Genomic DNA, 22,062 nt, shown 5'->3' on the forward strand with positions numbered 1-22,062 from the left:
GAAACCAGGAAATAAATCCTCAGACCTCGCTGTTGTTCATCACTGAGATTTCCTGCTGGCATCTTCCATTGCTAGGGGCAAGGTAGCCCACTGCTGCAGTCCCTTGGGGTCAGCCTCCTAGACCATGGTCCAAGGTACCGTGCAGATGGGTACAGAATAGATCTGAGAGTGAATGGAAGAGATCCAGCAGGCATGACTGCCTGTTCAAGGTGTGTCACAACAGTTATCAGAAACTGAAAATGAATTCTTAGGCTCATGGAAGTTTAGAGTGGAACTTGGAACTTAGCTAGTCAGACCTCATTTTATAGATCAAAGACCTAAAACTCAAGGAAGTTAAAATAGCTTGTTTGAGCTTTTGAGATATCAATAAGAAATATAACTTATGAAATTTCCTATGTGTTGCACACTAATAAGCACTTGTAATGATTTTCTATCGCTAAATAATGAAGTTACTATAAATTTGGGAGATTAAAACTACACTTATTAATTGATTCCATTTACGCTTTAAGCCAGAACTCAAGGCCGGCTCAGCTGGATTCTCTGCTTAAGATTTCAAAAGGCTGAACTCTGGTTTTGGCCAGGTTGGGCTCTAATCTGGAAAACGGGGTTAAAATTTGCTTCTCGACTCATTTGTGATGTTAGTAGAATTCATTTCCTTCATTTCCTTGTGGTTGTAGGTTGTCTCTGTTTCTTTGCTGGCTGTCAGTCAGGGGCTGTTCTGGCTTCTAGAAGCCACTCACATTCCTCGGCACATGGCCACCTCTGTCTTCAAAGTCAACAACAGTGCTTAGAATCCCTTCTATGCCTTAAATCTCTCCAACTTCCCCTTCTCCCAGCCAGAAAAAATTTATGTTTTTCAAGGGCTCACGTGATTAGATTTGACACACCTGGATAATCTTTTCTCACAGACAGTAAGAAAATCATGGGGGTAACACTGGAGGGACCAGGTTAGAGGGGCCATCTTAGAATTCTGCTTACCACAGCTCCTTCTGTACCTGATTGTAACTAATCTTCATAATACTCTTTTGAGGTAAGGAATAGTATTCCCGTTTTATAGATGAGAAGTCAAAGATTTAGGGAGGTTAAATGACTTACCAAGGGCATGGCTTATAGCTGGCAGAGCTGGAACTTGGACCCAAAGCTTGCCAAAACCTTCCTCATCACCCACCTTCTACAAGGCAAGACAGAAACGAGGGCCCATGTTCGCACGGTCATGATCAGTGAGCTTTGGACTGCACCAAGTTGTCTTCTCCACAGGGCGGTGCTTTTTGTGACATCTACGTCTTTGTGGACAATGATGATTTAAATGTGAGCACACTCTCTCTTCACTGCATCAATAATTACAAGACTAGAGAAAAATAAAAGGTTTGGAGATGCCTGATACTTAATAAATAAGAGGTCCTATCTGGACGCACTTCCAAGTAATATATAGAGCTCACAAATATTTATGGGATGTTAAGACAACAAACCCAAGATTTGGAGTTTATAGTCAATCATTTCATATTGAAGTATGGTAATATCACTGGAATCATAGATTATTAATCATATAAGTAATAGAATTAGTCTTTTATCTTCGATAAATCCTTCTCCTAAAACAGAAGCCTTTGTAAGAAAAGCGTTACTTGAATATAGCCTACATCGGTTCAGAGAATTTCTGATTGGTTTAGGGCTGGCGAAAACTAAAAATTTCCCACCATAAATGGATTAATCCTTGTGTGGAATCCTGTAACAGAGGCCCATGCTTAAGTCCATATAAGTATATCCCTGTTATAAAAGGGCAGCTTCCAGCCCTTTTAAAATATGGTTTGTAGCAATGCCATGACCATACCTTTAAATCACTGTGAATGCTGGCAGCATGTCAGAGCACTCTAGTTGCTACTACTTGCCTTGTAAAAATAACATTTTTCGCAAATAGTGATACAAAAATAATTTCTCTTTGGGGGGGGGATGAAAGTTTCTTGACTGCTTTCAGCTTGAAACTGCAATCTGTGTATTTTTCTGAAGCAATGCTTTTGATAAATTTTGCCACACTCTCTCCTGGTTTTAACTCAAGAAATCCAAAGTTGAGGGACGCCTGGGTGGCTCAGCAGTTGAGTGTCTGCCTTTGGCCCAGGGCGTGACCCGGGATCTGGGATCGAGTCCCACATCAGGCTGCCTACATGGAGCCTGCTTCTCCCTCTGCCTGTGTCTCTGCCTCTCTCTCTCTCTCTATGTGTCTCTCATGAATAAATAAATAAAATCTTTAAAAAAAAAAAAAAGAAATCCAAAGTTGTAATGTAAAAATGTGAGTATACAGTTCAGATTTGTCATACACATTAACCTTTATGTGTGTATGTGTTAACACCCTAAACTTTTTTGTACAAAGAACTTTTTAGTACAATAACCCTACTCCCCCCACCCCCGACACACACTTTAGAGCTTCCCAATCTATCAGATGACATTTGCATATTTTTTAAAAAGTGATTTAAAAAAGACCCTTTTAAATAAATTTAATTCTGAATTTACTTTTCTTTCTTTCCCAATGTTACTTTTTTTTTTTTTTTTTAAGATTTTCTTTATTTACTTGACAGAGCAAGAGAGCACAGCAGGGGGAGTTAGCAGAGGGAGAGGGAGAAGGAGAAGCAGGCTTCCCACTGAGCAGGGAGCCCGATGCAGGGTTAGATCCCAGGACCAGATCCCAGGACGTTGGGAATCATGACCTGAGGTGAAGGCAGACGTTCAACTTACCAAGCCAGCCAGGTGCCCCCCAGCACGTAAATTTTATTAACACCCTATGGAGAATTTGAGAAGTGCTCGATAGGAAGAACAGGTTTGAAGATTTAGAGTTATGGCAACTGACTTATAACTCCCTCATAAACTGCTATCAAATTGGTATAGCTCATATGAACGTAGTAAACAAGCAATTTGCATATGTCATCAATAGTATAGCCCCAGCAGGTGGGTACTGTGCTCACCTGTGCCATTATTTTTGTTTTGTTTTAGGTTGGCATAAAAATCAATTTTAAAGTTCTTGATTTTCTTAAAAAGGATGGAATCTGAGTTATTTTAGGCTGAAATGAGCTATATGATAAATGTCCTACTCCTTCTCATGCCTTTTCTTGGATACCAGGATAACAATACCCTTTTCTCTCCCAACTCCTCAACAAAATTTTCCTTTTGATAAACTTATTGAATATTTTCCTAATGACTTTAAAAGTTCTTTTAAAAGGGTGCCTGGGTGGCCTAGTCAGGTAAGTGTCAGACTCTGATTTCTTGGGGTTGTGAGCTCGAGCCCCACACTGCGCTCAGTGCTCAGTGCATTCTGCTGGAGATTCTCTCTCCCTCTGTCCCCCTCCCTGCTTGTGTGCTCTCTCTTTCAAAGAAATAAATATTTAAAAAAATAAAAGTTCTTAAAAGATATTTCTAAAGATAAAATTTTCCAATTTAGGGATCCCTGGGTGGCGCAGCGGTTTAGCGCCTGCCTTTGGCCCAGGGCGCGATCCTGGAGACCCGGGATCGAATCCCACGTCGGGCTCCCAGTGCATGGAGCCTGCTTCTCCCTCTGCCTGTGTCTCTGCCCCTCTCTCTCTCTCTCTCTGTGACTATCATAAATAAATAAAAAAAAAATTTAAAAAATAAAATTTCCAATTTAAATATGGGTGATTGAAATGTAAAACACTGTAGCCTAACCCTCCTCCAAATTATTTAAAACAATTTTTTGAACTAGTAAATAGCATAGGTTTAAGTAGTAAATAGCATAGATTTCTATAATGGGTAGCTCTTGGCACCTGGCCCAGATTTTATAGGTTTCTTTCAGAAATTGTGGTTTGTAGCTATCCCTTTTTATTTTAGAAATGGAGCTCTGGGGTAATGGGTCTGGAAGGGATGTGGTCACTCCAGCTGCTTCGTGATGACAACTCAAACTGAAAGAACCATCCCACCCCTAGAGTCACATTCCTGCCAAGTGTTCTTCCCGCGTGCCCCCACGTTGCGGCGAGGATGCAGATGATACATATTTAATGTAGTTATGGTTTTCAAAGCTATCATGAATCGGTCATAGGTTTTCCCACTTAGAAAACTGAAAACTTCTTTTTCCCTCATCATCACTGCTATTGTTATATTGCTTTAGCCTAATTTTGCTTTCTTAAAAAGGGTATGTTGGGTGGGTGAAGGGGTGGGTGGGGAGAATGGATATTCTCAGAATGTAAATCTTCCAAGAATAGCCAAGACAAATAATAAGAAAGAAAAAATATAGAGATGGCTCTTCTACCATTGGTTAGTAGACCTTATTTTTTTTAACTTTTTTTTTAAGATTTTATTTATTTATTCATGAGAGACACAGAGAGAGAGAGATGCAGAGACACAGGCAGAGGGAGAAGCAGGCTCCATGTAGGGAGCTCACTGTGGGACTCGATCCCCGGTCTCTAGGATCAGGCCCTGGGCTGAAGGCGGCGCTAAACCGCTGAGCCACCCGGGCTGCCCAGTAGACCTTCTTATATATAATACTTCCGTAGTAAATGTGTAACTATTCTACATATATAGAATATAAGGCATATTTTAAAGGGTCATATTTTAATCTATAACTACAGCTCATCATAGTTCATGCTTTAAAAATGAGCAGACTTTATTTCATATACTTTTTGGTCTTTCAGATTCTAAAATCTGACTCCCCTTATTTTATGGTGTACATGTTGTTCTGGTGTAGAACTGGATAAGAAACATTTCCAAAGGAAGTCCATATCCTTCATCACAGATCCCTGTAACATTATTACTTCTGTCTTTATAGTCAGTCACTTCACTAATTATTAGGATCAATGCCATAGGTCACAGCCATCTAAGGCTCTGTTTATCTATATTAAGAACTAAATTCCCATCCCTAAGGAACCAGATTCCCCTCAGAACGGTATGATTTTCACTTAACCCAAAAGCTTTGTGATTGTTTTATGAATAATTATATTGTTTTTGTTAACTGAAGAACAAGAATGAAGGACGTAATGTGGTAGATTAATGTGCTCCTTTCCACTGGGTGGGAGTATGAGATAACCAGATGTAAGAGTCTTTTATAGCTGAACTAGAATATGCAAACGCTTCAGCAAATTCTTACCAAATAAAGATTTGTGAGCAGTGTGTGCACAAGGAAATTAGTTTGCCTCCCCACCCTGCTTATCTCTGACTCTATCTCTCTCTCTGGGACTGCACGAGTTGAATCTAATATTTTTAGTTTGCATACCTCACCTAAGAAAACAAGACATAAAAATCTATATTTAATAATTTGTTATCTGGTGAAGAGATTCACTTAAGAATTTTTGGTTGTTTTTTCCCTAATTTAGTGATGCAGAGAAATCTAATTTTATTAATTTTAAATCCAGAAAACTTCGTAAACTCCTACTGATGTTAATACATTTTTATATGATCCATAGCATCTGTGACTAACAACGGTTTCATTTCTTCCTTTCTGATGAATCCTTAAAATTTCAATCTCTTTGATTTTTCTTACAGCTCTGATTAGTACCCACAAGACTGTATGAGTGAAGTGATGGCAAGGTTGCTCTCTTGCTTCAGATCCTAAAGCGAATGCACTAAGTATGATGTATGTTGAGTATGAGCTTTTTTCCCAGAAACCCTTCTTAAAATTCTGTCTAGTTTCCTTCTGGAGCTAAAACTACTATGCAAAATGTAGTCACTAGAGATGTTAAAATGTATTGAATGCTTTTTCCCCCTGCATCTTATGAGAAGCAGACAGTTGTTTTATTAGTTTCTGCTGTTATCTTCATCTTCCTTCTATGTTCTTTAGGCTTATTCTGCATGTTTCCTAACTTTCTGAGTTGACCTTCTTAGTTTTATTCTCTCATCTTTCTAACTTGAGCACGTTAGCTCTACCTTCTCTCCTTTAGTTGTGTTCTGCATTTCAAGAAGTGATAGCTTTCCTTTCCTTTTTCCTTAAAATATCATTTGTTTTTAATTTCTATTGTGATTGTTTTAATACTGAATTTCTTAGGAGTCTTTCAAAAGTACTTTCTAGTTACTTTTTTGCTGTTGATTTCTAACATTATATTCAGGTTAATGTGGTTGATGGTGATTCCTTGGGCATTTCTTGAGAGCTGGTCTATCGGTATATGTTCGTTTTTCTGAAGTGTTTCAAATGTTCACAAAAAGAAGTGTTCTCCGGTCACTGGATAGGATACTTTTTTATGTGTCTGCTTGATCAGGATTATTATTGTGTTATCCAAATCTTTATTTCTAATTTCTTAGTGTTACCATAATGAGTTTGTCTATTTCTTAAATTTCTGTTATTTTTGCTTTTAGATTTTAAGGTTAGGTTATTAGGCAATATTAGGTATGTTCTTTTTTTTTTTTTCTTTATTTATGATAGTCACACACACAGAGAGAGAGAGAGGCAGAGACACAGGCAGAGGGAGAAGCAGGCTCCATGCACCGGGAGCCCGATGTGGGATTCGCTCCCGGGTCTCCAGGATCGCGCCCTGGGCCAAAGGCAGGCGCCAAACCGCTGCGCCACCCAGGGATTCCCCCTATTAGGCAATATTAATTTTATATTTGTTACATCATAGAGATGATTTTAAACTTCTGTCGCTGTGTAGTGATTCTCTTTAATACTCATTAAAGGAAAAATCATTAAAGTCCAAAGTGTATGACATTAATATAGGTATCAAGGTTGGAATACCTGAAATATCTTTTTTGCATCCTTACACTTTCATCCTTTCTGTGTCCTTAAATTTCAAGTGTCTCTTCCAAGTAGCATATGGTTTGATTTTGTTGTTATTAAGCCTGAAATCCTTTGTCTTTTAACTGGAGCATTGAGTCCATTTGTTGTGACTATTGGTATATTTGGATTATATTAACCATCTTAATTTGTGCTTTCTACATGTCTCAATCTTCTTTCTTTTTTCTCCTCTCTTATTGCCTTCTGTTTATTTGCATTTTATATAGTCATTCCATTTTCTCTCTACAAGTTTAGAAATTATATGCAATATTTCCTTCTTTAGTTGTCTAGCTAGTTTAACATGCATGGTTCAAAACTATAATGTTAATCTATATCTTCAGTATCTTCCTGAACAATGTTAGGATGTTAGAGTGTGTTTGTAAACTCTCAGACTCCTCCCTCTGATTTACATACTATCGTTGCCCTTTATTTACTTCCAGTTTCTGTTTTGAGCACCACAGAGTCTCTCTACTTGTCTGTTTTCCTCTGTCCCTTTTCCAGCTTCTGCTTCTCTGCCAGACCCCTTCCCTGAGTCCTCACCTTTTCTCTGTATTCTCACCCAGGATGTGAAAGTGATCTGTTCAATTTTATGCAAATGTGTCATTTCCCAACTCCCAGATTTGTATTTCCTACCAGACTACAGTTTTTAACATGAGGTCTACATATTCTACAATCTACTTGATATATGTATCCTGTTTTATGGGCATTTCAAACTTTTCAGTAGTTGAATTTTGGAGAACTTTCATCAACATCCCCCCCCGCCCCCCGTTACCTCAGATCTGTCATTCTTTTACAATTACTCTCAATAAGTCACACTCCTTCTACCAGCTTACGCATCCTGGAAACCTAGGTATATTTTTTTGACAGATTTGCCCTTCCCTTTACCATCACTACATCCAAATTAACCACAAAGTTTAGTCAGTTTTACTTTGAAGGAGATCTTAAATCTGTTCTTTTCTTTTCATCTGTTAAATACCCTAGTCCAAGCTATAACACTTGTTACCTAGACCACAACAATAACTAGATAAGATTTAAATTCCACTTGTGAAATAATAGCAGGATTTCAGTTACTTTGCAAACTGGATACACTATTGACATGTTAATTGGTCCCTCCTTCCACTTATGTCTACCCCTGATCCAGCCTCACATTATAGAATACAGTTTTTGAGAACGATAGATCTAAGTGTGTTATTCCATTACCCAAAGGCCTTCGGTGCCTCTGGCTTATTCTTCTAGTGAAAGCGCAATCCTTTAATAATGTGTCCAAGTCCCTGCATAATCTCATGCCTGCCTACCTCTCCAACCTTGTCATTCCCTATTTATGTACCTCACTGCAGTCCTACCAGCCTTCTCTGATCATGGGATACAAGCTCTTTCCTAATTCAAGACCACCACAAATACTCTTTCTGCCTAATGTTTGGAGGCTTTTCTCTTCTCTATTTCTTTACGCCATCTCAAATACACAACACACACACACAGAGACATCTCATACTTGTTTCATCATCCTTCACGTCTCAACCTAAATGTTAACTTTCTTATGGAGTGATATTTTTATGGAGTCCTTTCCTCACCATTTCCAAGTCAAAATTACTCTCTCAAAGTATCCTGTACCTTTCTTTCCTATCACAAATGCAATTATAGGCTGTAGCAATCTGAGTACATTGCTGTAAGGCTAAGTACTATAACTATAAGCTAAGTACATTGCTTAGCACATGGACACTCCTATATGTTGCATGAAGGAATGATTACCTGCTAGACCAGATTGGGGGAAGGGGGCAGTGTCTTTCATTTAGTGGTATCTTTCATTTCATTTCTCTGAAAGCCCAGAGACTTTCATCTATCTGATTTTTACACATATGAAAGCACATAGTAGGTGGTCACTAAGTGTTTGAAGAAATAAAAGGAAGAGGGAAAAAAGGAAACAGGAAATGGAAAGGAAAGGAAAGGAAAGGAAAGGAGAAGGAAAGGAAGGAAATTAGCAAGGGTACCGAAAGGAAAATGAGGAACGCTAAAGCTACGTCTAGGATTATAGTCCTTTATCAGAAAAGTCATATCAACTTCCCTCTCACTTAAAAAAAACAAAAACCAAAAAACGGGGATTGGCTATAAAATGTCACCAAGCAATAAAATACGAAACCTCTTGCTGTGATAGTGTTTTGGTGATTTTATTTACTTCTCAATTTAAGAAAATGAGGAACACCAGATGAGGTTTTGCTCAGATATGGCTCCTTGAGCACATACTTTTTAACCAAGACGTAACGTTCTAAAGTCTTCTAACATGAAGGTACATTTTTATGTTTCTTTGCTTAAATTTATGGATAGCTACTTGGTATCCCCGTGACCAATAGCTTGCCTTTCCATACCATTATATGGAATGTGTGTAAAAGTATTTTATAAACTATAAATCTATGAGTATACTTACTTATTAAGTATAATTAATTATTGCCTACTTATTTCCAAAATTATAGAAAAATATGTCGTAACTGCAAGTGTGGCCAAGAAGAGCATGATGTCCTCTTGAGCAATGAAGAGGATCGAAAAGTGGGAAAACTTTTTGAAGACACCAAATATACCACCCTGATTGCAAAGCTAAAATCAGATGGAATCCCCATGTATAAACGCAATGTCATGATACTGACCAATCCAGTTGCTGCCAAGAAGAATGTCTCCATCAATACTGTTACCTATGAATGGGCTCCGCCTGTCCAGAATCAGGCATTGGTAAATAATAAGGGGGAAGGGCAATCTCTTTGTTAAAGTTTGGGGCCTACTTACTTAGTGCAATCCCTTAGTGACCTAGTCAATGTCAGTCAAGTCTATTATTTTTGTGGAGTTGCCATTACTTTGACTTCCAACTCCTATTGGTTTTTGAAAGTAAAATTAGATACCTCATATAATTTTCCTGACTACTTAGATATAGTAGTAAATTAGATATAATTTCCTATATATAATTGTATAATCCCCTAGATGTAGTAGGGAATTTTTGAGGGAATAGTCTGACATTCTTAATTAGATGAAAAACATGTTTTAACCTAACAGTTACTAGGTACATACAAATTTTTTAGGTTTCTATCTTACTCTTGAGAAGATTTCTCTGAAGATAGCAGAGAATATCTGAAAAAGTAGAATTTCTGTCACTTTTTTTTAGAAGTAAAAAAATATTCAGTGCATTTTACTATGTAAGGCAAAAAAATAAACAATTTTGTGTCAAACTCCTTTTACTTTTACTCCTTTTACTAACTAAATAGGGCATTTGGAAGTCTTTTAAGATTAGTTAAATCATTCAAGTGAATCTTACAATATCTTTTTTATATAATGATAAAAATGCTGCTGATCCATAGGCAATTCTAAACATTTAAACGTGCCTTCTAAAAATTTGTGTTCTCTTGCAATTATACATTCGTATATTTAGCACAAGTATACATTAGTAACCAAAATCTTTTTATAAACTTTTTATAAACTTGTTAAAATTTCATGGAGAAAAATGTATCTTTCCTATATCTTTTTTGATTGTGTTAACATCTCAAGATGTATATTTTATAAAGACTTACAAATGGATAAGACCCACTTCTTTCTTAAGTAATTTGCTTCTGATGAGTGTTATAAAATACTGCTTGTCTGATGGCCAAGGCATCTCCTGGTTAACAGTGGTCTCCTTGTGGTTCAGGCCAGGCAGTACATGCAGATGCTGCCCAAGGAGAAGCAGCCAGTGGCAGGCTCAGAGGGGGCCCAGTACCGAAAGAAACAGCTGGCAAAGCAGCTCCCCGCACATGACCAGGACCCTTCAAAGTGCCATGAGTTGTCTCCCAAAGAGGTGAAAGAGATGGAACAGTTTGTGAAGAAATATAAGAGCGAAGCTCTGGGAGTAGGTGATGTCAAACTTCCCCGTGAGATGGATGCTCAAAGCACCAACCGAATGTACATCCCTGGTGGGGACAGAAGCACCGCAGCAGCCGTGGGGGCCATGGAGGACAAGTCGGCTGAACACAAAAGAACTCAGTATGTAAGTGCAGAGGTCATGGTGTTGGTACAATTGGTGTATTTTACAGGTTCTCTCCCTTTCTTTGAACATTTTTGAGGAGGGCCATTCCTCCGTTTCCAAAAGGAGTGGGTGAAGGAAATAAGTTAAAATTCAGTTTAGGTTTCTTTCGGTGAGTCATCATGTTTGAAACCTCTGTCTAAAGCCAAATTTTCTGACTATCTGTTGCCAAGGACAATTGTCAGTTTTATGTATGCATGATAGTCAGCATTGGTAACTAATCTAGAAAACAATATAACTAATCTAGAATCTGTTTCTAAACATAATTTTGGTGTTAAATGCTTATCTCTTCCCATAAACAATAATAATACATGCTTAGGTTAGTTCAGTTTTGCTTGTGAGAACATGCCTAAAATTCATAATTTAAATTTATGTGGATATACAGTTGATCCTGAAAAACATCGGTTTGAACTGTGCAGATCTACTTATGCAGATTTTTTTATTAATAGTCTAGTGCTATAAATGTATTTTCCCTTCCATATGATTCTCTTAATAAATTTTTCTCTAGCTTGCTTTATTGTAAGAATTCAGTGTATAAAAGAAATAACATACAAAATATGTGTTAATTGACAATTCAGGTCAATAGTAGACTATTAGTAGTTAAGTTTTGAGAAAGTCAGAAATTAAATGTAGATTTTTGATTGCTTGTGAGGTTTGCACCCCTAACCCCTGTGTTGTTCAAGGGTCAGCTATATAGTCGATCTTATTTTTTTAAAAAATCTGTCTTAGGAAATTAAAGTCTTTTTTTCTTATTTGAAAGTAAAAGAGAATTATGATACAGATGAAACTTAGTGTCTCATGATTAACACATTTACCAATAAGGCTTGGTCCTATTAGAAAAAGAGAAAAGGTACAAATAAGCTCTAATATAATCATTTTGAAAGAACCACTTAAAAATTGTGAGGAAAATTAGTGTTGCCCTTTTTCCATAGGTAACTTTAAAGTTTTTTTTTTTTTTTTTTAACTTTTATTTATTTATGATAGTCACACAGGGAGAGAGAGAGAGGCAGAGACACAGGCAGAGGGAGAAGCAGGCTCCATGCACCGGGAGCCCAATGTGGGATTCGATCCCGGGTCTTCAGGATCGCGCCCTGGGCCAAAGGCAGGCGCTAAACCGCTGCGCCACCCAGGGATCCCCCCATAGGTAACTTTAATTCAGGAAATAGTGCTCAGTGTTACCACCAGGGCACAAGAATTAGGTTTGAAAAGCCTGGGGAAAGCTAAGAAATTCCACTTCCCAGAAATACTGGCACCTTATTGTCTCTGTGGACAAATTACTAATTTTAGTGGGAGTTCTTTCTCTTGGACATTGTTTCTCTGAATTCCAACTACACTGATGATGAGAAATGCCAGTCTTACGATGACATATTGTTTTGGATGGCTTCCCTTTCAGTCTTGCTACTGCTGCAAACAGAGTATGAAGGAGGGTGACCCAGCCATCTACGCTGAAAGGGCCGGCTATGATAAGCTGTGGCACCCAGCTTGTTTCGTCTGCAGCACCTGCCACGAACTCCTGGTCGACATGATTTATTTCTGGAAGAATGGAAAGCTATACTGTGGCAGACATTACTGTGACAGTGAGAAACCACGATGTGCCGGCTGCGATGAGGTATGTCCTCTGCGGCCACCGCAGGCAGGCTCCTTGTGCTCCTATAGAGTCAGTCCCCTTACCATCCTCGCCAGGCCATGCTTAGTGCAAAAGCAACATGAATTAATCAAGCATCAGTCTCTTTATTTACACACAGAGGAGTTGAGTGGAAAAAAACTTGACTTTAGTCATTCGGAATGTCTACATTAGTTATATTGACTAATGAAAGACTGTCCAGAAACATAAAAGATTGATTTGGTAAACTAAATATAACCTGAGTTTAAGCACTAGGTTATTTTCAGACTTTGAGCCCAGAAAAGTAGGTTGTAGTACTTGTGGATCTAAATCCCCATTTGGCCTAAAGAACCTAGCTTTGTCATTTGTAGCAAAAAAAAAAAAAGGAAGATACGTGATTCATCTTATTTTTGCCCTCTTCCCAGTTAATATTCAGCAATGAGTACACCCAGGCAGAAAACCAAAATTGGCATTTGAAACACTTCTGCTGCTTTGACTGCGACAACATCCTAGCTGGGGAAATATACGTGATGGTCAATGACAAGCCGGTGTGCAAGCCCTGCTACGTGAAGAATCATGCTGTGGTAAGAAGCACTCTAGGGTTATGGTCACCTCGACCTACTTTAGGACTTGATTTTAATGTCTTCATGTAAGCCAGTGAGAAACAGAAAGTACGACGCTTAAGTAGGAAGCATGACTCCTACCATAGGGTATTAAAATCCAGGTAATTCAAAAATAATACACGCATTGACTATGAGCCACCTCAAGATTTCTGTCTGTACAGTTTACACTACAGATTGTAAGTGCTACTTAGTAATCACATCCCCACTGAAAAAAGTTCTTTAATGGGAATGAGATTGATTGGTTCTCATCATACAGATCAGAGTCCATTTACATTAATATTTTTAGGAGCTGTTTGTATTCTTTAGCTCCTTTTGAGTGTTTATGGTTTCTGTTCATGTTCCTAGAGTCCCCCACTGTGGCTTCTTCTTTTTTTTAACCTGGAGATTGTACAATGGCTATTTCTTTAAACCCTCGTTGAGTTGGTGGAGTATAACAAAATTTGACCCGTGTATTTAGATTTCTTTGCATCAGCCAAACATTGAAATCTTTAATGTGAGAGTATATATTTTTTCTTGGCTCTCCCCTGCTTACACAGAGCTGCTATTGTGTGATGGCCAACAGATAAGTAATTGAGATAAAGGTAGATAAAGTTGACCATATATAGTAAAACTCTTAATCCAGGGGACGTTAAAATGATAGACATTTACTTCTTTATAAGGAAGATACGTACTAAAGTTCCCATGAGCTATCAAGTAAAGCAGACTCCTGGCTAAGAAATAAAATGACGTATCCTTCTAGGAGTGGGATACTACAGAAATAAGGTAAGTAGTTTTGATGCCAGTGCCAGCTTTCAACCTTTATCCTTTCCCTGAGTACCTGAGTACAATATGTCATTTTCTGTCAGTTGTACCTCATCAGTAAATCTCGGGTCCTCACAGTTACGACTACTTCAGACCTTTATTTCTTTGTCATTTGGATTATTGTAGTGACCTCGAATTAGGTGTCCCCATTTCCATTGTCCGTCTTGTCCGAAGCCACCTTCCGTGATGATGGAAGATCATCTTTCTGAAATGCAAACCTAGTCAGTAAGCCTTTGCTTCACAGATCCAGCCCCTTCTTGCCCGTTTCAGCCCCTTCTACTACTTACCAACCTAAGTCATGTTCAACAACTTATTCTCATTTTCTCGCTTATGCACCATTCTCAGTCTCCTACTCGTACTAACTCCTTTGTCTGAGGCATCCTCCCATTCCATCTCACCTGACTCTGCCTCTACCTGTCCCCAGACTCAGTGCAGGCTTCTTTTAGAACCCCTGTCTTGATTTTTTTTTTTGTCCCAAACTCCACTCCTTTTCCTCTGGTGAGGGTGCCCCTCTGTGTTCCCAGGGGGCACACCTGTGCCTAATTAATACGACCCCTCGGTCTCCTCCCTTAGACTATAAACAGCTGGTGGGTAGGGCTTGCCTTTTTATTTCCATGCCCTCAACATCTGCCTTTAGGAAACGTTCAAGTGACTTATTCGTGTTCTAATATTTCTCATTTGCTTTGGGGTCAACGTGGACCTTCCTTATACCTGGGAAAAGGATAATGAGTCACCATGTGGCCTGGTACCTAATTTAGCTAAAAACTGCTTCTCTGCATGTTGTTGCTACAGTTTCCCTAAAGGAAGAGGGTTATCATAGTGTGTATTTTATTGCAGAGGTCTCAAGGAGTAGGTCTCAAGGACTTGGATGCAAATTCTGTAGAATCCTGTCTGCTTTATTTTCTAGTTACTAGAACTGCGCAGTAGATAATCAGCGTTTACCGGATAAAGCTTTAAAGAGATGAAGCTGCTTTATTTAACTGTTACAAGCTTCTCTTCATTACATTGTAACTAACCCATAAAGAGAAGTAACCAGAGAGATTATAAAAACAGAGTCCTTAAATTATTTAGCTTTATAAAGTGCCTGATTTCTTTTAGAAAGTTTACTTTCTCAGTAAGATGTACCATTGTCCTTTTTATAAAATTAAAATGAACAACTCTCTCCATTGCCTGAATAAGCCAGCTAATAACAAAAAGAGTTATCCGTGCCACATACTAAATGATGTCATGAATTTTGAAGATTGGTTAGTTAAGGGCATCGATCTGCTTAGAACTCTTAATCTTCAAACAGATTATTTGTAGACCTGAAGACAAGATGTCAACTCAAAACAGGGCATTTCTGTGGAAAAAGATTAACTTGGAAGAGGATGGTGGGAAAAACAATCAATTTGTCTCTACATGGTCTCTGGAATTCTGGACTCAAATAGCCACTCCCTGAATTCACGTCTCTAGGACTTCACAGGAAGCTCCCGCCAGAGAGCTCCCTACAGCATGTGTTGTTAGCCTCTTCACGTTGTGTAGACAAATAAACTAAAAGAAGTAGGGGACATTAAAGGAAATCAGAACTGAAATATTAGAAGTTTAAAAACCCAGAAAAATCAAATGTCAGGCAGAAGGTGGTAAAGCACATCCTGTCCCTGATGGATTCTATAATCCCCAGGCCCTCCATGAGGCCTAGGCAGCTTTCAGATTTATAAACAATTAGGGGCAATAGATTTTAGCTAGGACTATATGTCAGACTCTGTGATGAATGACACCTTATTAGCAAAACTAAATTATATGAAACCCCAAACCCTAAATTCCTATACCATTCGGTGCGTTCATTAGGTTGTTTTTTTTAACCTAAGCAATTTCCTTGATTTTACAGATGGTTGAATAGTAGTTATCGCTTTTTTTAAATCACAAATAAAAATGAGTTTCAAAAGACATAAAAGGATCCACAAGTCCTATTAGAGGGCTGAGATAAAGAAGGGAAGTCATAGTCTAAAAGCAAAGAATTTAAAATATTGAGAGTGCAATGCTTCTGTTTTACACAAACAGGTTTAAAATATTGAAAAATTATATAAGAAACAGAAAACTTCTAAGGACAACATTCTAAATATAAAGCTACAAAATATGAATATATGCAAAGCAATTGCTTGCGTGGTACAGCTACAAATGAAGAGCGCATTTATAATTAAAACATTCGTTTTTGTTGTATTCAGGAGTAGGGTATTGCTCATAGAGAGAGAGACTATCTCCGTTGCTTCTCAGGAAACACTAAGTTGACATAACATGGGAAGTAAGCAGCTATTATCTCTGCAATTAGAAATCACGTGGCTCTAAAAAGTATGGAAAGTCGCCCTGACTGCCAACTGCCCCGCTCTTGATTTCAGCTCAGGTCATTGATGTTAGGATCGTGAGCTCGAACCCTCGTGGGCTTAAGATTAAGATTCTTTCTCTGCCTTTCTCTCTCTCTTTCTAAAATAAATAAATAAAATCTTAAAAAATATATGGAAAGCCTGTTGCACGTTTGATGTGGGTATTTGTAAACAAGGCCTCACTTCACATCTCCCAGTGAATTGCAGCCACGTTTTAAGGTCTTTTCAAGTAAGGAGGCTCAGGCTGACTGACCTGCCTTCATCTCTCAGTGACCCCTGACAATCACATTAAAAGACCAAAGGTGCTGAAGCTTAGGCACTTCCATGTAGTGTAGGACAATCTTTCTTCACTTGTTATAAAATATTTAAAAACTTTAGGTAGTCACATTCATTCAGAACCTGCACAAACAAGAAGGCCTATGGAGTGTCTAGTGTTCTGGAAGTTTTGATAGGGAAGTTTTTTTTTTTTTTTTCTGCAAAATTATTGAGGGTTATATTCATTTATTTTCTTCATATATACGTCCAGCTAAAGAAGAAAAATAAATGTGTTTGTGGGTGTGGCCATATGTTTTTTTGTACATAATATACACTGAATGGCACAGAAAACATAGTATTCATGTTTTACAATATTAGATTATACATAGATTATGACTTAAAACAGAAGCTAGTTAGCTATAAGTTATATTTTTAGCACAAACTAATTATTCTCAAATACTGTCAGTATTTTTAATTGAGTCCTTAATTATCTTGAACATGATTTTCATTTCATACTGTGTAGAAATTAATGATATGTCAGAGGTAAGACTAGTAAAACTACTCCTGTAAGGCTTTAGTGAGGAAAAGTTTTTTTTTTTAAGACCATATTTTTAAGAGCAATTTTAGATTTATAACAAAACTGAGAGGAAGACACAGCAATTTCCCATATAACCCCTCCACTTACACATATATAACCTCACTCACTGTAACACCAGTCACCTGAATGCTACATTTTTTTTTTTTTTTTTTTTTTTTTTTTACCAAGGATGAATCAACATTCACGTATCATCACCCAAAGTCCATAGTTCACCTTAGTTTCATTCTTGGTGAATGTACCTTCATTTTGGTGTTGTATCTTCTGTGGATTTGGACAAATGTATAGAATGGGCAAATGACTGTACCCATCATTTTAATGTCATAGAGAATATTTCCACTGCCCTAAATGTCCTCTCCCACCTCCTTATCCCCACCCCTGGCAACCACTAATCTTCTTATTTTCTCCATAGTTTTGTCTTTGCCAGAATGTCATGGAGTTGGAATCATACAGTATGTTGCTTCTTTCGATTGGCTTCTTTCACTAGGCAACGTGCCTCTCAAGTTCCTCCATGTCTTTCCATGGTCTGGCAGCTCCTACCTTTTTAGCACCGGCTAATATTCCATCGTCTGTAGGCACCACAGTGTATTTATCCCTTTACCTACTGAAGGGCATCTTGGTCGCTTCCAAATTTTGGCAGTTATGAATAAAGATTCTTTAAATATCAATGTGCAAGTTTTTGTGGGGTGTGAGTTTTCACCTCCTTTAGGTCAATCCCAAGGAGCATGATTTTGGATTGTAAGATAACTGTATGTTTAGTTTTCTGGAAAAAAAAAAAAAACTGTCTCCCAAAGTGGCTACACATTTTGCATTCATTCCCACCAGGAATGAATGAGAGTTCGTGGTGTTCCACATCTTCAGCAGCATTTAGTATTATAGGAAAAATGTAGAACTTCTTATAATTGCTGAAGTGCAGTCTAATAGAAGACATTGGAATAAAACTGCTTTGAAACTCGCCATTAGGACCTTGCCTCAAACACCATGGGGATACCCTATAAGCACCAAATCACCTGTTTGGTTTTCACCTGTTATTTCTCAGAGTGCTCAGCATGAGGACCACCCCCACCCCCACACACACACCCCCCACCAGTCGCTGGCTAATGAGATTAGCTAGAGGGCCACTCTCAGTTACGTGTTTCTGAGGGGGTCATTCTCAGTTTAATTTACCATCTGAAAGAAATGTGTTTTTGTTCAGCCATGAAAATGTCACCATCACAGTTTGACCTCTCATCCTCTTATTTGTGAAATCGACTTAACAGGTATGCCAAGGATGCCACAATGCCATCGATCCTGAAGTGCAGCGGGTGACCTATAACAATTTCAGCTGGCATGCATCCACAGAGTGCTTTTTGTGTTCCTGCTGCAGCAAGTGTCTCATTGGGCAGAAGTTCATGCCAGTAGAAGGCATGGTTTTCTGTTCAGTGGAGTGTAAGAAGATGATGTCTTAAGAGGAAAGCACCAAGCAATATTGAGTCATAGCTATCCTAAGTGGTCTGCATTTCTACTGTAAAATGCAATTTGGAAAAATAAATGGAAAAAAAGAAACTGTAAAGGAAACCAGGAGATTGTGCTTAGTATCTTTCTTTGCTGTTTTTCCTCATCAATTATTTTTTTCATCTCAATTTTTAAAACCTGCTTTAAGCATTTGAATTTTAAAACAGTAAAGAATTTTATCTTTCCCAAGCTTTCCACATATAAAATCTTGGAGGTGGAAGCTTGGATTTAATTAATCTTCATATGCCTCTCCCCCTGTGCCAAACAAACGGTATATATATGAACACTTAAAATTAGTGTGCTGAACGGAAAGATGCGCACTGCTAGCTCTTTTTCCTCCCTTGTGTGAAATGAAAGGAAATTAAACTTGCCCTAATGCCAAGGCTCTACATTTATTGCCTTATCTTATTCACTGAACTTTGTAGTGATACTCAGTGAGTTCTTCTGACAGAGAAAAGAGAAAGCAGAGTACAGAGAGCTCTTATCATTCTGATGGCTTTGCATTTGCTCTTTTCTCATTTAGGCAGAGGTGGCTTTATCGCATCTCCCTATCTTTTTTTTTTTTAAACTTGCCCTACCTCTCAGCATTCTCTTTGTAAGCTGATGACCTCTCTCCGTGGCCTTAAATACTTTATTGTCACATGTGGCATCCACTTTTTTTTTCTTCTTTTTTTTTTACTTCTGTAGATGATTTCAGGCTTGGACGTAAAAGCCAAGCCATTCATTTATGTTTTCAATCCAAAGAATATGTATACTGTTTCTACCCAAGAAACTGTAACTTGTAATGATTGCACTTGTCTACCATGGTTTGGATGGACTTTTTTTTGCATGAATTTATTCTATTATAATGGATACTGTCATATGGTGCTTCTAAGCCTGTTCAAGGGGATGTATCGAATGTCTTCTTTGCCTGTATACTTCCATCCTTAGATATTTCCAATCTTTATTTTTCCCTATATACTTCAATACATAGCTATGCACTATAAAAATGAAACTGAATGAAGTAAATGAGTGAATGATATGTATATTCAAAATAAAGTCTCTTTCACTTAACAGTTGTGCCTTTTATATTCATATCCTTTCCCTTTGAGGAAAAAAAATCCTTCTGCAATTGAGCATTTGTTGCAGCAGGGGGCGATGTCTCCATGGGTAAAGCCTCAAACAAAAATAAAAGCTGTTTCTGACAAGACAGGAAATTAGGCTTTTCATTATGCTGAAGGGGGCTACATTTTATGAAACCTTTTTTTTTTTTTTTTTTTTTTGAGAGAGAGAGAGAGAGCGAGCACGAGTGGGGAGGGGCAGAGAGAGGAGAAAGAGAGAACCTAAAACAAGCTCCACACTCGCGCAGAGCCCCACGCGGGGCTCAATGTCAAGGCCCTGAGATCATGGCCTGCAAACAACAAATTTAAGTTCATGCAGTTTTGTCTTTCAGAAAAGATACGTGTCATTTTAACTGAAGTTTGGGTAAGCTATACCCTTTCGAGGTGAATCTAACAAATATTACTCGTACTTGAACTGTTTATTGTTTTTTTTTGTTTGTTTGTTTTGTTTTTTTTGCTTTTCTAACAATTTTTTTTCAGGATTACCTATTGTGAAAAAGAAAGCAAGTGTGGAATGATAGATTAACTCTTCCCAGTATGAACAGATCATGAGATGTCTTTCCTTTTCCTTTTCTTTTTTCCCAGCCTGAAGTATTTCTGTCATAGTGGGAGTAGTGGTTTTCTATGACACATACTCAGAATAATTTGCTTTGGATTTTTTTTTCCTCCCCAGCTCATGATTATTTGGCTGATCCTGCTTTTCCTAAATTCCATACCCCTTCCCACCCACCATTCACACACTATCACTAACATACATAGGCACATTCATTCCTTCTGCACTACGCCTTTGTCAGCCACGAAAAAGTGTCTTGAACACATGTCACCTTGTCTAAAGAAGTAATCTAATCTTGCATACAATTTTAAATGCTTATATCACAGATGTCCATCATTGTCTATAAATACCACTTCATGCTTGCTCTTTTTACTTTTATCTCAATGGCAACAAATATATTTTCGATAGCATTTTTTCCACAGAGTTGAACAAGTTAACTTTCCCAGGCATCCCTAGGTGGGAATAAATTGAAACAATTCCCCTGCATATTAACACGGCCACTCTTTGCATGGCTGCCTGCACAGCATTCCTGGGACTGAGGTAGAATCAGGATGTTTTGGGGATGCCAGAGGGCCCCCCCCCCAAAATTGACCAAATCCAACATTCACTATTCAAGGCACTGATTGCGTACATGTTAGAGATTTCCTAAAAGAAAAGTACTTTATCTGGGAAATACAGAGCTTCTGAGTTTAACTCTTTACCCTGACTTATTTTCAGTTTGGTCAAGAAAATGAACTGTAATGAAATGTATGTAATACAAGAGAATGAGCGCTATTTTTAATTGTTAATCAGGTTTTTTTTTTAAGTTCTTTGAATACTTTGCCCTATAACAAAAGAATAAAATGGTTACAGATTTTCTAAGATTTATTTTTCCTCCAGCATTTAGGATAGGCTCACCCTCTCACTCCCCACTGTGACTTTATGTTCTGATTTGTCCTCATTCTAACCAATGGTTTTCTTGGTACACAGACCAATGCTAAATCCTCTCCTTGCAATAAGAAAAAAGAAAGGGAAGAAATGACTGTTTTTATCTGGATCCATGCATTGCTTTCCTTCAAAAGTAGATAATGAAGAATAGGCTTTTGTTTGCTAATTTCTCAAGGGTCAATAAATGGAAATCTCTATCATCCAAATCCCATCTAAGTTCTAATTTCCAGAGATAAGAGTGTATCGTTTCCGTACTCAATATAGAAAGCATTAACAACCATGTCTACGCAGTTAGCAGTAGAGAGACATTCACTCTGGAAGGACTAGACTGGGAGGAAGAGAATATCAGAATATGAACCACTCGGAGAGTAAGAGAAGTCTTTTTCCCTCCTGCAGAAGCCACCATCTTGAACATTAAAAGGTAAAACGTTACCGGTGGTTCTCTTACTCCCTACTCTGCTGTGGGTACTGGAGAACAGGGGGTTTCTTTCCTGACTCAGGAAGTTCAAAAGATTTTGACACATCAGTTGTTGAAGAATAGTGAGGTGAGGTAATAATACATTTACCATCCTATTGGAAGAATAGGACATGTAAGAATGATTAATCATGAACTCATTCACAGAAACCGCACATATCCTGTTCATCTCCAAGCAGAAGAATTTTGCTTGTGACCCTTGGATACAGTAATAATTTTGAAAAATCGGTGGATTTCTGTTGTTTGATCCCGTTAAGAAATACGAGTTACTTAAGAGAAACTCTAGCCTTCTTACTTGTAGATTTTCATTTTTTTCTGAAATGAGGGCCTGTGAGGTTTCTTTCTTTGATCGACTCTAGCTAAAACTTCTGTGACTCTGAAATCTTCAAGCGTAGATTTCCAAATCTGACTTTGAAGTATTTCAGCCCGATTTTACCGGCAAGCGATTCATTATTGACTCATTCTTAAGGAATTTCCAACATGCAGTGTTTAAGCTCATCCAACTTCACCATGGTTACCAAAGAGACTCCATAACCC

At 38.0% G+C, this 22,062-nt stretch overlaps 1 protein-coding gene across 1 annotated transcript in view; it reads left to right on the top strand.

Moving 5' to 3' along the window:
- TES (testin LIM domain protein) overlaps positions 1–19,523 on the top strand; it is a 47,657-nt gene extending 28,134 nt beyond the window's left edge. The window contains exons 3-7 of the mRNA XM_055314855.1: positions 9,169–9,421; positions 10,368–10,703; positions 12,133–12,348; positions 12,768–12,926; positions 18,236–19,523. Of these exons, the coding sequence (XP_055170830.1) occupies positions 9,169–9,421; positions 10,368–10,703; positions 12,133–12,348; positions 12,768–12,926; positions 18,236–18,424 (1,153 nt within the window). The 3' untranslated portion in view covers positions 18,425–19,523. The remainder of the gene's footprint in view (positions 1–9,168; positions 9,422–10,367; positions 10,704–12,132; positions 12,349–12,767; positions 12,927–18,235) is intronic.
- The last annotated feature ends 2,539 nt before the right edge of the window (positions 19,524–22,062 follow it).

This window comes from Nyctereutes procyonoides, unplaced genomic scaffold (assembly GCF_905146905.1).
Source record: "Nyctereutes procyonoides isolate TBG_1078 unplaced genomic scaffold, NYPRO_anot_genome, whole genome shotgun sequence".
NCBI classification, from domain to species: Eukaryota; Metazoa; Chordata; class Mammalia; order Carnivora; family Canidae; genus Nyctereutes; species Nyctereutes procyonoides.